Below are 17,380 nucleotides of genomic sequence, written 5' to 3' on the forward strand. Positions count from 1 at the left end.
AAGAAAAAAATGTGAGAGAATGAAAAGATGAAAATAAAGTGTTTGTAGATGGGGAGGGGAGGAGGGGGTGAAGGGAGGGCAGAGGTAAGGGGAAAAAAATGAGAATCAAGACTTGCCATGTAAAGGTACATGATCCCAACAATGAATGTAACTGTACTGTATCCCTAAATGTACCAATAAACTCAATAAAAAAAAAATAATAATTGGAATATTTCAAACACTTGTAGACAAAAACCAGATAAAACTTAGTCACCTTTATATAAGGAGTACATTCTCCAGTGCTTAAGGCTTGGTAATACTGAACTCATTCCGTTATAGGAATATTTCAAACACTTGTAGACAAAAACCAGATAAAACTTAGTCCCCTTTATATAAGGAGTACATTCTCCAGTGCTTAAGGCTTGGTAATACTGAACTCATTCCGTTATGGGTTCTGCCTATAGGAGCGTATGAATTTGAGTGCCTATATCCGGTTCTTGAGTGCTGTGCTACACACACTGGAGATTATACTATGGGAAGTGGGGTAGAGGGGATTCTTTGAACAGTGAGTAAAATAATTATATAATCAAATGTAAAGATAAAGTAGATCTGGTGATACGAAAACAGAGGGGCTGGGTTTATACATCCCAATGTTTCTCGTGAGGAGCATAATATTCACTTGTCAGGTATAATTTGCCTGAGGAACATGGACTGAATGAGATGTCTAGTGAAATGTTGATGTGTTCATAGGGACAGCTGTTACACAGTATCAATAAATTACTGTCATCAGGAATTTAATATACAATCCAGATCTGCCATTTTCAAAAGAGACGGCAGAAACCCACAGTTTTGCTGGAAATATCCTGATTTCTAAGTGTTTTAAAGTAATTATTTTCTTTTTTAAAAAAGTATGCCAATAAAGCAGATTGATACTTGTGGGTTAGAAAATAGCAGGATTCAAGTTAGGAGATAGGATAGAACTAAAGAGAATTTAAACAAATTAATCTCAGATATGTTTTAGCTCTTGAAGCTTGACAGATAATGATAGCATTAATCATTCAAGAGACACAGGCATAAAAGCAATTTCAGGTGGCAAAAAGTTTGAGTTTACTATGTAGAGTTCCATTTGAGAAAGTAATGTACAAAATGAGATAGCTCACCATTTGTCTGTTCATCTAGTCAACAAACACAGTAATTACTATACATCTCCTAAAAACATACATAATGTTATGGATAGAGCAAGAGACAAGAAGAAGTAAGAAATCTTTGTCTTTAAAGATTTGGGGTTCACAAAAGAATATTAAAGTTATGTCAAATACGGTGATAGGTGATTTACCTTGGGGGTGAGGAGACATTCATATAAAGCTTCTAGAAGAAAGTAGCAATAACTAAGTTGTAATGTGAAAAAAGGAAAATATCTTCCCAGTAGAAACAACAGCTTGTCCAAAGGCCCACAGGCTAGGGAAGCCAGATTAATTACAAAGTAAAAACTGAAATAAGGTCAGTAAGTCTGGACTACCACAAAAGTAAACAGCAATGTGTATTAAGAGATGAGGCTGAAAGCAGCTGTCTAAACGTCTTAAAATACTGAACTGGATTGTGAAAAGCATGAGTGGTCATAGATTAGAGCTCATCTGGGCAATCAATTAGCACATTTCTATTGTAAAACGGTATACAGAAGAAAGATTGAAAGTGTTGAACTGGCTACCTTTAAGTCAATCTTTGAGGTTATAGAATTGAATGAAAATTGCTCTGGAAAAATCATTGAAGTGAAAATCACACAGCTCTGAGGCACAGCCCCAGTGAAGAAGAGAGAAAATGAGGTAGAACTACAGAATGAGAACAAATGAAGAAGGGTAGAGGGACTATAGGGAGAGTGGGTGAGCTTCATAGGAAGTAGATCCAAGCTGCCAAACAGACCCAGGAAATTCAGGAAGGAAGCTTGAAGAGCTCTTACCATTCACATCACAGACAGACAAGTGTCAGAGCAAGGTTTAGAAGCAAACTGTAGTAAATGCAAGTTTGATGCATTGATTAATATCAGTTACTTTTTCAATCCCTTCATCAAGTTTTATTCAATTTTAAGAGAAGCACTTAATTGAAGTTTTCATGCAATGGCAGTACTTTGTTTTGTACAAACTCTCAATCGCTAAGAGTCAGAAAACTAGTGTAGCCTTTTTAGACTTGCAGCATGGACAGATTTTAGAGGCCGGGAAGCTTCATTTTGCCTGCTTGTATTCAAAAGCATGCTCTGTCTATTTCTCTGCAATGAAGAAAAAAAACTGTTTTATATTTCTTTTCCAAGAGCCTTATTTTCTACTCTATTTTCTTTGAAAGCAGCCACAAAAAAGTTGGTGGAAATTTTGGACAGAAGGGGCACTATAGGTCACTGACTACAGGAACCGCACTGCCAAACTGAGGTACAGATATCGACTAGACAAAGTTCACACAGCTTTAATAAAAAGCAAGGTGTTTTACATGAATACATTTTTGTTTTTAGTTCTTTTATACCACTTTTACATCACAGCCTCCTCTGATCAAAACATAACCCTGCAGTTTTATAATCTAATCTTTGTGAGAAATTCTAATGCAAATTCTGTGTAATATTGTTTCTTTACAATTACTTTATATTTCTCCTAGAAAAACTTAAGACATCTTTAAAAGATAACATACTAATTTAAACAAAGAGCTCTTTGATTTTCTACCCTCAATGTTACATGTGTGGCAAAATCTTATTTACCATAAGATGCACTATATTTAGCATTAAATTAATGTTCGTAATCCATCATTTGGTTTACAACCCTCACATCAAGTTTATTCCCCTATAAATAGGTAATTACAATATCCAAAATATTTTATTACAGTAAATACTACTATAGCATTATCCCAGATTATTATTTTTAATATACACAGATTATTCACAAAGTATGAGATAACTAAAATGCACTTGTGATTGAATAAATGAATTACAATTTAATATTATGTAGTACATCCACATAAACAAATGGTCAGTCTAACTGTAACTAGAAGTTTTTCAAAAGCCTATCATGGAATAAATGAGACTATGTTTGCACCTTTTTGAAATTAGAGTATAATCACCACCAACTTTTAGGACTAGAAATCATGAATGCCCAATTGTCAGGAAAAAACCTTGATGCAATATTAAGAGAGATAATATTTAATGAGAATATGAAGAAGAGTTGCTTCCCTCCTTTGCATAGTATTCATTCTGAATATCTCTCAGATACAGCAGCCTTGCTGAACACTTCCCTGCTCTTCAAAACATGGCCCAAGGATCAGCACTGACATCACAGAGGAGCTCGTTAACACCTTGAGCTTCAAGTAGATATCCTGAGTCAAAATCTGAATTCAACAACCACCATCTAGGTGACTCCTGTGCACACTGTACAGAGTATGAAACTGAGACCTCCAGAGTAGACAAAGCAGACAACACTAGTAGCCTAGTGAATATATGACACATCTTCTCTCTTTCTAATAAAACTCCAATTTTATGTAAGCAAGATATGTGTCCAACCCCAGGCAAGACACTCATTCTTCCAGATGTGGAAAACACTAGGTGATAAAGGTGGAAATCAGCAGAAAGTGTTGGGAAGTTTTATTTTTCTGATGGAAGGAAAAGGTCGGTTAGGTGTCACCTCCTTTTTATTCAGGCCTAATCATGGGCAGGATAGCTGCAAGTACAGCAGAAACCTTGGGATCAAGAGGTTACAGAAATAAGGAGAGCAATAAACACTAATGATGAAAAATAAAATGTTTGTGGTTTTTATTCCATCATTCAATAACAGCTAATATTAGGAGCTTCTTATTTCTAGACTTTTTGATTACAGGAGATCCATGGATCAAGTCAGTGTCGATGACTCAAACATGCACATGTGATGAAGGCCAACACGATATCCTTTCTTCATCTATATCTGAGGATTTTATTACAACAGGAGACAGAAAAAGTTCCTGTTTCCCTTTGTCATTCAATTTGCAGTATCAAAAGACACTCAAGGGTATTATATCCTCTGCTGCTGTCTTCAGACATAAGCTTGTAGGTGTCACATCACCCTCTCTAAGTGGGTGGGGGGAATTACAGCAATGACAGGGCACCAAACAGCTCCACGAAGTGAAAGCATTTGATGAAGGCACATCTGCTTTCTGCCCCACTAACTTTCATCTCCATTCACTTAAACATGCACCTGACTACTTGCCCTATCTGTTGATAGATTTTGCTTAACATATGAACTGTCCTAAAACCGTGACAATAAAGGCTAAAATTGCAGTAGCCCCCTGCAACTGGTGGCAGAAATCTGAGAGAGAGACATCTGCATTAGAAGCTAGCACCAAAAATGACAGACTAGACTGGATGTGGTAACAACTAAAGGAGAACGACAACAGCAAGCTGCATTAGTTTAACAGGACTGTGTCCTGCGAATGTTTCCGTCTTGAGTCAGCAACTGGATCCCACTGGACTTCATCACCCCGTATTTCACAGATAGTAATGTAAATCCCAAATGACCCTCCCTGCTACAGTTCTGACTCATACCATCAATTTCGTGGCAGCCAAAAATACCTCCAAGAACCAGTCAGACTACCCGGGAAGCCGAAAGGAATGAAAGTTAAAAGGAATTCTTTTGCTAACACAGTATTGTCCTCACTACTACAACTGCATCATCCTCACTGTAAAAATTCCAGAAACTGTTTATTCTAATATATATCTGAAGTCAATCTTTCCTACTTCATCTATTTTAAATGGCGATATACTTTCATATAAACATTATGAATAATGTAGTTCTTTATACAGATTTCTTGCTTCTAAGTCAAAACTACTCTGAATGATAAAAGGATGCTCAGTTTGATTTTTAGGTATCGAGGGAATTTATTGTTGCCTTACTAAAACTCCAATAACTACTTCCTAAAGTGACTCTACATTATTTGCTCTCATAACATTTTTACCGCCTAACCCCACCCCATCTAATACCTTATGATAATAAAGTTGTTCTTACAAGAATATGTTGGACAATCCTTTTGCTATTTTCCCGAGCGTAACCATCAGTATCACATTTTTTGCTTCAATGATTACCTTTACTTGCCCAGATAACTAATTAAATCTATTCTCCTCCCATATTCACCTCTACTCAACTTAAACATCAGTCTTACAATTCTACTTTCTCTTATTAAGCCTTTCTGTTTTGGTCCACAAATTTTAATCTTCCTTATCAACATGGCTGGCATTTTAGTCCACTAGGTGATTGCTGAGAATTTTAAGAGTTTCCATATATAATCACCACCACAACAATGAATTTGTTCCATTTGACAGAATTCTCTGACTATGCTTGATTTGCTTAATTCTGTTTTAACAACTTCTAAAAAATTCATATAATTAAACAATTTGGACTTTCCAACTCCAAAAATTTGGTTAGTATTTTAAAATCTTCTCATGAATAACTGAGAGTAAACCGGAAACTGTCATAACTTTCTAAAAGTCTCCCATGACATGTCTTCTTCCTCTAAACGATTCTTCCAGTTCAAGTCCAGAGTTCTCTTCCATTCCGTAAGCAGTGGCACACATCTCTCTAGAGGAATTGGATCCTGTTCTTGCTTCATAGAAGGGAAAAACCCAACCCAGTACTTAATAAAACACTTCAGGTAGCTCTACAAAATATAATCTAAATGGCACTAAACAACATTCACAAGTTTTATCCTTTCTTCCACTGTCCTTAAATTTGTGATTTAACTCTAGACCTCTACTCATAAATAAAATCTGTATTACTTCTCATTATATCACTTTCTTAAAGAAGTAATAATATTTATTGGGCTTGGTTAAACATCTCCACAAATAGTTGAAGACTATTTTTGAGATATTACATGAATATTACTATGAATATTACATGCATGTCTATGTATCAGCAAAAGGAAAAACTTATCTTTTGTTGTTTTTAAAAACAAATTAGTAATATCCTAACTAAATATATCCTCTAACAATGCTAAAATGCTTCTGCTTAGAAAGAACAACACTGTATATGTTTCTGAATTCTACTAACAAGCTACTGACATCCTGAATGTTAGTAAAGATATTAATTTTTAAAAAGATGCTCTTAGAGTACTGTTCATGGAGTTTTGTGTGAAATGATGAAATAAATCCAAAGGAATGCAAGGAATATAAAATAAATTTAACTCGTATCTCAGATTAAGATGGAAATGAATCATTTTCTACATGCTATTTTATGAATTTTAAAAATTAAAATAAAAATATTCAAAGATATCAAAACTGCTTCCTAATGGTAACTACTTAAAATGTGAAATCAAATGGAAAATTTAAAGAATCTTTGCTTCATAAATTGATATCCTTATTTTAATAAGCTTTGACCTGACATTTTAAAATTTAAATATAGATTTTATTCTTATCAGATCTTACTTGTAATGATAAGATCTGTACCTCAAGGAATCGAAGGCTTTTCAAGCTAAAAATGTTTCCAGAATTCTGTATTTGTCAAAATTTTAAAAATTCAAAAGCAAACTTACTATACTTTATATTATTCCCTATATAATTTTTTTCAGTTTTCTAGTGAATCTGTAGTTATTTCTTCCTTAATGAAACACAAAACAGGATAAGGCAGACATAAAAAATAACTCAGGAGTGCCCAACTGCAACTAGAATTCATGTGTCTTGGTGTCTCTGGGAATGCAGCTTCTGCTGCGAACAAGCTCAGTGATCCCCTCCAGACTCAAACAGTCTTGCTCTCTGACATTTCCTCTTGTGTGGATGCCATAACTCTCAGCCTGAAAGCAAATTTACTGGAAACAACTCAACCACTTCTGAGAAACAACTTTCATTTCAATAAAGAAAATATATGATAACTATATAGTATTTTAAGAAGTAAAAGAAATAAAAGATGATGATGTCTATGACTCGTGGAAGACAGATATTGCCAAAATGTGGTGTGATGTGAATTTATACAGAGACTGGCTCTTGTTTATAACAATATTTCCAGCACTTAAAATAGTACCCAGCAAGTCTTCAGCTCTTAGTAAAAACATTTGAACAGGGGCCGGGGATTTAGCTCAGCGGTTCGGTGGCCTGCCTTGCAAGCTCAAGGACCCAAGTTCAATCCCCGGTACCAAAAACAAAAAACAAACAAACAAAAAAACCCACCAATAAACTCAATTAAAGCTGAAAAAAAAAATGTTTGAATGACTCAATTATACCTATAGATGCAGAACTTTTCTTACTCCATATGTTCTGAACAAAGGATTTTGTTTTTTACATTTATGTACTTCTTTTCCTGGAGCATGTGTGGTAATGTTTTGAGTTATTTTGATAATGATATCAAACATGTTTATTTGTTCTCCAAAGCACATAATCCTCTGGAGATCAGCATCGTATCTTTTACATTTTTATCTTTTCCAGCATACCTGGCACATCCTACACCTTCAATACACATGTGTTTAGGGAGAAAATACTAGAATAATTTCATTTGACCCTTCTCATGTTAATACACTGGGCAGTAATGAATAGCTGACTGGCCAAGCTCTTCATTTGGCAATCTCCATGACCAATATAGATTTTCACAATATGATCAAGTTGTAATAATCAAAATGTAACACTAAAACAAATGGATTGGCCAAGCCTGTGGTTCAGTCTACCCACTGTGTATTACAGTGGCTGTGTGGTAGGTAGATATAGTGTGTGTGTGGGGGTCAGGTTTCACTGCACCTGAGCTTATGTGCTAGAAAAAAAATTCACTAAGGGTTTCTTCTGCTTTAAGGAACCAAAAATAACAATCCCTCAAAACTATCACAGAGAGCAACACCTTTCTAGCAATAATGGTTGAAACAACAGATGGCTGTTAACCAGAAAATTTTCATGGTGAAGACAAAGCCCTAGTGTTAGCTGATTAAAACGTGAGCGTTATTTCCTGGGCCATGCACTTGAATGACATTACCTTCAATTCTGTCTAAGGTTTGCTGTATGGGGAGAAAGTGCCACCATTTAGTCCAATGCAATTCAGCACTGCCTTACACTCAGTCTGCTTTCCCTATAAAATAATCTCAAGCTACGTATTTAGCTAAAACAAAAAACTGAAAAAAAGGTCTGCAAAACTGCCTTAATGCAGCCATTTTTGAAGACACCTACATTGGTAGGATTTTTGCAGCAGGGAGTGAGCAACCAACACACAGTGTTACTGAGGTGCACAAAAATGCTAAGACAATTGTTAATCATGCACTGCAATAATGAAAAGTATCTCAAAATCTATACATAAAATAAACAAATTTCTCATTCAGTCGAACATATACTATGACGAAGCTCCTTAGTGTTTTATGACAGGAGTAGGAAAGCACCCATTAAAATTGGAGGCACTGACTTTGAAAACCATGTATAGGGTAACCCTGGCATCCCACTGCAGGCAGCCAGTGACTTGTGCTTTTTGTGTGTTATGTGTCTCATTGACTGAATGAACAAATAAGTAAATTAATAAATACATTACTTGTGAACAATGATGTACCTTTTCATGAAATGTTATCTGTACACCTGTGTGAAATCTCAGCTTATTTCCACTTTCTCACTCATGAAATATCAAAAGCAGTATTCTTTGTCAATTTTAGGCAGGCTTACGTGAGTGGAGCTAGTACAGAACATGAAAAAACACTGGACTTTTGTGGCTAACCTTATTCTATCCTACTATTCAAGCTCTTTGTTAGACCCCAGGAGTCAAAGTCAGATGAGAAAGAGACTAGATTCTCAGCTGTCTCATGCTTTCGAAAAATCATCAGCCCTAACTACAGCTGCTTGAATGCACAGAATGCCAAACATCACAGTTTTTCAAAAATCAGAGAACTGCAAGATTGGAGCTTACCCTGCCTCCGACTGAGACTAGAAATACTTGCTAACCCACCTCAGTTTCTTCCTTTCCACTCATCTTGCAACCCACCTTTCCTCTGTCTTCCTCTCACCTCCTCAATTCTATATTCTTAGAATTGAATCTATTCTTGGTGTGTTCTCTCCCGTTGAATGTCACCAGCACTCCCTACCTTCAAGACAACTACGATGCGACTCCCCACAATTGAAAGACTCAGCTTTTACCTATAAAGTACTTGGTGCATCCTGGTGAGGTTGGTGGACATGTTTTCAATGGTATGTCCTCTACTTATCATCCATGTCCTCTGCTGAGCTTATACTGTGTATTTTCTTAATGAGAAAATTCATTTTCATGAACTGATGATTCCAAATCTTTATATGGTAATTATCCTGAATGACAATAAATTTGTCATCTTTCATTTGGTATCTGCTTTGTTTCCATAAGTTGTGTAGACCTACAAAAGTTTATCCTCAAAATGAGAGTAAATTAATAGAAAACACACAAATGTTTTCTTTCTTTAAAAGTGTATTATATGTGCTCCAAGTTCGTCATCTTCAAGTTACAGCTTTTATAAATTAAATGTGATGTGGGGGTTGTCCTCCTTGCATTTGTAGTAGAAATTATGGTAGAGCAATAATGAAAACGATATCTATATTTACTAAGTTTCTACTCCCTTTGCCTAAAATTGTACAAAAGAATTAGATGTAAAAAACAAAATACCTGAAAAATCAGTCAGTCATATACTTTTTTCCATTTTACAAATTAAGAAGTGAAATGGAAAGATTGTACAGTATAGTTACAAAGTTAATAAATATATTATGGCAAGAGAATTCAAAATCCAAAGCAGACATTGACCTTAGCCATTACTTTATAAAGTAATACAATGCTCTTGTGAGGTCAAATGTCCTCTTCAATTCTGTGAGACATCATTCTTTTTTGTATTAGTTTTTGCCAGTGGAATATCATATATTTTTATTTTATAAATCTGAGAGTAATAAAATCCATTATGTTATCATACATCTTTCACAGCCTGAAGATCAATATCCAAAAGTAAAGTAAATTCTGATCCTTACACCCCAAGTCTATGATCTGGTCTCACATTTTTCATGGCTTTAGGTATACAGTTGTTTTTTTTGGGGGGGTTAGTTCCAGGGTATACAATAAGAACACTGGAAAAAAGCATTTTATATAATTCCTCAAAACAGCTTTTCAGAATGCACTTAAGCCTCGTACTCAATCCAGATTTCCAGACTGAATCTATAATTTAAATACCAAGCCTTGTCATTTCTAATAGGTATCACTGTTGAACACCACTGATCTTAGCTGTCATAAATATATGAGACCTATCTGTACATTCATATTTCCCCTAAAATTGGTCCAAAAAGCAAATGTTGCTTCTTTATTCAATTAACAATTTGAAAGTATCTATGGAAAAGTAAGTTCTCTAAAATTGTTAGCTCCAATGCCTAACTTGAAGACAAAGGAAAACTTCATTTACTCATTAGCTGAGCCTAATTTCAATGTATATGGCTTTGCTAGATCAGATTTCAAGGCAATCTTATCTCTGATTTCCCATTTCATAAACAAGTAAACCTACTCAAAGTATAAAACTTACCAAAACCACCCTGATGTTTTTCAAACACTACTTCCTTCGATGACATTTTTCTTGAAGAAATCTCCTTTGTTCTTCTTTTTTTTCCTTTTTATTGAGTTTGTTGGTACAATCTAGGTCTACAGTACAGTTACATTCATTACTGGGATCCTGTACCTTCACATGACAGGTCTTGGTTCTCATTTTTTCCCCCTGTCCCTGCCCTCCCTTGACCCTCTCCTCCCCTACCCATTAACAAACTCTTTATTTCCATTTTCTCATATTTTTTCTTTTCCATTATTTCCTTGCCCTTACCTTTTCCTTTGTTCTTCTTAACAATACCAGTACCTATCATTTTTACACATTTTTAAATTTTTTAAATTTATTTATTTTATTTTTAAAAGGTCAGCCAGATATGACTGGTCCCATTTTCCAGATGATTAACTAATCATAGAAAAGTTAACCAAGCAACCAACTTTTATTTTATGGCCACAACATGTAAATAAATATTTAGTTGGTAAAGTCACAGATGATTTATGTTATCGTATCTTGCCTCAGTGAGCTTACAGTCTTATGAAGGTAACAAGAGACACATAAAAATGTAATAAATAATACAAGATAAATGTAGTACATCTTAAATGAGATACAGAGCCAACAACTGCTAAAGAAATTCAACACAGAGAAAAGTGATTCTGGGGCTTCGTTTCAGTTAAGAACAATCTTAATAAAAGGACTAGTGTTAAGATGATTTATACAAAAAGGGTATATTTTCAATTAGCAGAAATGAGGAAAAAATAATCATTCAGTTAGAATAATCCAGAAGAGTAGATGGGAATGGATTATTAAGATAAAAAGAAGAGATGTGTTTGAAATAGAAAATGGATGGGAGTTGATGTAAAATGGGAAAGGCAGTCAGGGAAGTACATCTTGAAAAATCTTATGACACTGGGAATCTAGGGGAGGAAAGAAGGAATTGTTCTCTGTTGAACTGCTAATATGGAGCACAAGCTTTGTGCAGTGTACTTTTGTTTGTGTGATCCTCCAAACAGCCTTAGAAGATAAAAATGTAAACATACCATGGTCATTTTAAATCAAAGAAAACTGACATCATGTAGTCAAGGCATGAAGTACAACTCTAGTCAAGATCTGTCTGCTCCTCAAGCCTAGGTTCCTACCACTATTCTTCACCACCGTCTTCCAAAACTAATGGGAAGTCACCAAAGCTATTGATTTAAGAGAAGTGTGTGCCTTGTGAAGACTAGTGTGAGACTGAAAGACTAATCAATCAGGCTATGAGATATTAACATACATTCAGTATCAGACGGATGGAGAAGGAAGACAGTAAGGCAAGAAAGCCACTTAGTATATTACATAAACTCAAAAAACAAGGTAATAGAAATCTGAATTTGAGTGCTAGCAATGCAAACATTAAAAAATGGAAAAGACACTAAAAAAGAAAACAAGAAAAGGTCACTGGAAGTACTCATATACTGAAACAAGTACTGTAGTCTCTAGTACTGAACCATACAAATCAGGAGGCAAATATTCCTTCAAAAAAGGAAAGTTCAAGGTATAGCTTGTACATTTGAAGATTTTTATTTATTTCAAAATAATAAAATCTATGTCCAAAAATATCTGCTCTAATGTAATATACAACTTTACCCATCATCATAAATTATGACAGCTCTCTTGTAGGCTTTCTTCTCTCACAGGATTTTGGCAATATTTCAATCCCTCATTTCCTAGCATGGAGGGCAATTCCTTATCTCATGCTCATTACACATATGAATTACTAAAGCAATATTCTGTTCCTTTTGACTTTTTCTTTTAGAACTTAGCGAATTTTCCATTAAAAATACAATGTCCCATAACTAAACATTATTCCTTCCTTGGACTTCTCCCTTAAAAGGATTCAAAGGATCAGGTTAAAAACTAAGAGCAATTACCTGACTCTAGTGTGCTCTTACTCCTGGACAATCCAAACTGTATACTTGCCCCAAAATACGTATAAAATGAACAATGGCCTTTATTTCTCAAAGGAGTCATTTATATCAATATTTAGACTTGTAGTCAGTCTTTAAGCAATTTAGTATGGCCAAGTTGCCAAACCTAGCAATAACTAGGCTAACTGTATAAACCACTGATCAATATCAAATGTTCACTCAATTTGTCTTTATGTTTAATTAACTGTCAAACTAAAAACCTAATTTATAAGCACACATGTACATTTATAACATAGAGGTCTTATAAGTAAGGTATTTAATTTAACAAATATTATATATTCATGCTAGAATTCAAGAGTACCAATATTTTGACTCAGGATCTCTTCAAGAATTGCACATCTAAACATCTAACCTAGTTTTCACCTACTCTTCAGCATTACATAGCAATGCTAAAGGATAATAAAAATTTAACGTATTAGCCAGGCCTAATTTATTTTTGCTTCATAAATAAAAATATATTTTTCTGAGTTGAAAATTAATCTTTAACCTTGAAATCAAATGGTGTCATGACTCAATAATTTCGGCTTATAGCCAATGTACATCTACAATGTTGAAAGCTTCAAGAAAGTAAACTTGTGCTATACTTCAGAAAAACAACTTTTCATGTAGAAAAATGACATTATTATATAATTCTAAAAAGTGTATTTATTGAAATACAATCCAGATATTGTATTATTTTTATAAACCTTATACTTTTATATCTAACATAAAACAAGCATCTGTAAAATATGATGAACTTTATCAAAGGTACTACACAAGCCTATTTTCCCAATAATGTTAAATTTTAACATACTGTAAAATTGAAAAATTTAGTCATTAGAAATAAATTAATTTGAAAGCTATGCATGAAAAAGTCTGAGATCCATTTGACTTTAGGCATTCTGTAAGAGATACGTAAAATACATTATGCATGTGGGAAATGAAATCACAGATAATGTTTATTAAATATATCTTACTTTCTATTTCTATGATATTTAGTACATAGCAATACATTAATATATAAAATGTACACTTTCTATTTCTAGGATATTTAGTACAAAGCAATGCATTCATATATAAAATGCCCTAAAAAATATTACCCTTCACTTTTAAAAAATATTATTCTGTGAGAGTTTTCTGTTTTTGTTATTGTTTTTTAAGGAACAGTATTTTTACCTCCCAGTCCTGGTCTAAGCCGATTATCGTAACCATCCAGAAGTCTGTCTAGAATTCTCGTGAAGATGGTAATGTTATTTTTAGCCTCATCTTCTTGGATGTTAGCCAGGACCAACCTAAACAGATAATTTTACAAGCTGATATATACACATATATGTGTTTTGCAAGTGTCAACATGCTCTTCTTCCTTGATTTGAATTTAAGGCTCCTGAAGCTACTAGTACAACTTATTTTTTTCCTTTTTCATTTCTGTAAATGCCAGTATTCTGTGGAGAAAGTAAACACACTATTGCAAATGGATACTGAAAATGGAAATTTGATGATATAACTAGTTAATATTTCTACCATCTAGCACTGTATGAAGACAATCTCTTTTTTTTTTCTAAAATTCTATTATGAAGAATATATTATGGTCATGGATTATCACATATAGAAATTATTTAGTAATGTTATTTTACAGTTAGTGCAATAATCAAGGGACTCCAAAATAATTCTTCCATGTTCTAAATATTAATCAGAAAATAAATTGCTTGCTGGATGGTTCAAAATATCTCAATCTTCCTCGTAAATATCTTTCTGGACCTTTTTGTGTCCTGTGGTCTTTTAAATCAAGATTATTTCCTTACTTTGGATATACCTCCACCCAACGGCCAAGTGCAATATAGACACCAGGGAAACTCCACTGGCCACGTGCCAGCCTCCGCAGTAGCCAGGAGGTGGAGGGGGCTCTGGAAGCCTCAGCAGCACAGACAGCTATAGAAAGCCTAGAAGGCTAGTCCCTCTTGTCTGGTGTCAGAAGAGCAGGGAGGGGCCACGTAAAGATTAATGTGCCCAGCTATCTTATCTTGGTGAAAAATTTGTAGGAAGAGCAAATGGTCTTAAAATATCATGTTTAGAAACAGGGCTTTTTCTCTATTATTTCTCCATCATAAAGCCAGAGACCTGATTTTGTGACATCCAGCAATTTGGTGCAGAAGCAATGAATGCATAAAATAGAATGTCCCCTTTCACTGCCATTTTTTTTTCTCAGAATGATTCAGAGATTTAAATTACTGGCCCCAAAAAAGAATCATTTATATAATAGAATAAAATACTGGCATGAGCATCACTCGTTAAACAGAGAACAGAAATCTAGTAGAGAGAAATTTAGTTAAGCATGAGAATTTTCAATCATTTTTGATTGATCATAGATTGTTCATGCTTCTGAAATCAAAGATCAGACTTAATTACATTCTGGTCAAAGTATATAAAATATCATTAACAGAATCCATTTGCATTTAAATGAAAACAGAGCTAGTAGATAAAAAAACTTATCACACATCAAAAAAAATTGGTAAGAAACTTCAAGCAAATATTGTTCTAAGAACAAATATTAAAACACTAATAACAATATAAAACATTTTCAAGTGATTTAAGAAAATCAGTTTATATACCCTAGCCTCAAAAGTTTCTATACAGACTACTTATGCTGATTTTTAAACAAATTAGTAAGGTAGTCACAAAGTTCCATGTAGAGATTTTTCACTCAGAAATGTTTTAGTCACATTTCATATTTGCTTTATAAAGGCAATATTCAAAAGTTAAATGAGTAGGTGTTTTCCAGTGCAATACTGTCTTTAAAAACAGATTTTAATTCTAGAAAATACTTTCACACTTTTACCATTATTTGAACAATAATATAAAAATGAAAGGGAATTAGATGAAAGAAATTCATAACAATGGTTATGAAAGCTTCTTAGAAAACTTGCACTTTAATTCTTCTGATACTGTAAAGGTATTAAATAAAGAAGCCTATTGGTAATTTAAAAATCAGAAAAGACTACAACTAAGATGAATTTATTTAAAGAAATAAACATTAATTCCATGTTTGTAGAGCATAGGCAAAAGAAAATTAGTTACATATTTGAAATAAGTACTCCCTGGGACACTCGCCATATGAGTTATAAAAGAACTCTAAATTAATAATATGAAAAGTTGATGGATAAATCAAGCTTTTGTTTTATTTTGTGGTTATGAAGTTGTATACTACCTCCACCTAGAGGTTTAAAACTCACATGTCTTTTGGGGTTTCTATGTTGACTAAAACAGCCAAGACCATTTTAAAAAGGAAAGCAAAAGGAAATAATTAAGTTACCATTCAAATCAGCTGGTACTTTTCTCTCACACTTGAAGGAAAATTTGGCTTCATTACTGAATTTTGGCATTATGATAAGTGCATAAAACAACCACTGAAATTCCTGCAAGAATCTGCCTTTGAAAGGGTAATTTTTTGTATGAAAAATGTTTCTATTTACTTTTGCATCTGATTGCTTAAAAACAAGAAGTGGTGAACTTTTTTACAGTGTGCCACTGCATGCTTCGCTTTCCTGGTATAATTCTTTATCCAGATAACAAAATTCTTCAAAACCCCGATTTTCACAAACCAGCTGCATGGATGGCATCCAAAACCCACACCTTCACCCTGAATTAAAAGGATCAAACGCCACTGAGTGCCTCACCTGGCTGGGTCCCACACCAAGAACAAGAGAAGTAGCGACTGCATGCTGGAGATGTTCAGTTTCGGCCTCATCGCCCCTCTTTGCAAAGCCACGGAAGAAAAAAAAAAAAAAGAAAACCGTATACTTAATTTCTTTCAGTGCCACCGCACAAGTAACCCAAAAGAATGTGATTCCAGCTGGGGATTGGAGTTAAGGCTGTGAAATGACTTCCCTGGATTGAGCGTGTGGCGTGATGACTAGAGAAACAGGATTATTTTTCTTAATATGCCGGGCTGATGAAGTAATACGTCTTTTTGCTCTGCCCAGAACTTCCCCCAACCCCACCATCAACAAATACTGTTTTGGTGCACACATGAAATAACCCCAAAGACCCCAACCTGACAGATGAGCTGGCCCAGGGAACAGGCTGGACAGTGGAAAAGAGGAGAGATGGGTACCTTATACCGCCCCCCACACACCAAGACCACCCCAGCAACCACAGCGCGAACCGCGAGAGGCAATCGGCTCACTTTTCCAAGGATTTTCCTTTTCTTTACAATGAACCTCGATCCTCACGTTTTCACTTCCTTCAACATCAAATCAAATGGAAATCTCCCTGCCCATCCACGGTTGCCCCAGACCACGTCTCCGAGGCAGCCGGGTTCGGATCAAGGGCTGTGAAGCAATGCGTTCGACAGCTGCCCGGGAGCCAAGGACCACAATCAGCGGAGGAGCGCGAGGCTCCGGGGAACCGCGAACCAGGCGGGCAGGGGCGAGCCGCGTGCAAAGTTGGAGACTATAAAAAGCCAGGCTAACGGGCTGCCAGGCAGGAGCTGGGATCTGACCGTAGTAGTTGCAAATATGCTTTGGGGATGAGGATTGAGATTATTGTTTAAAGAGGCTGGGGAGGGGAGAGGGACCTGAACCTCCTCGGTTTCCGAGGAGCTCCTGGAGTGGGGTGGGGGCAGAGGAGAGGAGACGTGCACGCGAGGCGCAGGGGCGGGAGCCAACGCGTGCGACCCTACCTGAAATAGCAGGCAGAAGTGGACGTTTTCCTCCCTTTGCCCTGATCGTGAGTCGTGAGTCGTGGGGAGAAGGGAAACTTGAGGGAGAGAGAGAGAGAGAGAGACCGCGACTGCAGCAGCCGAAACAGCCACCGGCCCGAGCGTTGCGCCGGTGGAAGCCGGAGGGAGCGTGAGGAGAGCGGCGGTGGCAGCGCCAGGAGTAGAAGGAGGCGAAGGCGTCCGTAGTGGCGGTGATGGGTGGAGGAGGAGGAAGAGGAGGAGGGGGAGGCGATGGCAGGAGCTGGAG

The 17,380-nt window shown here is 35.6% G+C and overlaps 1 protein-coding gene across 3 annotated transcripts in view; it reads right to left on the reverse strand.

The window, feature by feature from the left end:
* Gabra2 (gamma-aminobutyric acid type A receptor subunit alpha2) overlaps positions 1–17,374 on the reverse strand; it is a 137,729-nt gene extending 120,355 nt beyond the window's left edge. For 2 of the 3 annotated variants that reach the window (XM_010631634.2, XM_010631637.2), the window contains exons 1-3: positions 17,095–17,374; positions 16,091–16,168; positions 13,593–13,708 (exon numbers count right to left, since the gene is read on the reverse strand). In XM_010631634.2, the coding sequence (XP_010629936.1) occupies positions 13,593–13,708; positions 16,091–16,161 (187 nt within the window). In that variant the 5' untranslated portion in view covers positions 16,162–16,168; positions 17,095–17,374. Of the gene's footprint in view, positions 1–13,592; positions 13,709–16,090; positions 16,169–16,599; positions 17,029–17,094 lie in introns of those variants that run through there. The other variant, XM_033758909.1, reaches the window with a different exon arrangement.
* Between the last annotated feature and the right edge of the window lie 6 nt (positions 17,375–17,380).

This window comes from Fukomys damarensis, unplaced genomic scaffold, assembly GCF_012274545.1.
Source record: "Fukomys damarensis isolate Sample0158 unplaced genomic scaffold, DMR_v1.0_HiC HiC_scaffold_35, whole genome shotgun sequence".
Classification (NCBI taxonomy): Eukaryota; Metazoa; Chordata; class Mammalia; order Rodentia; family Bathyergidae; genus Fukomys; species Fukomys damarensis.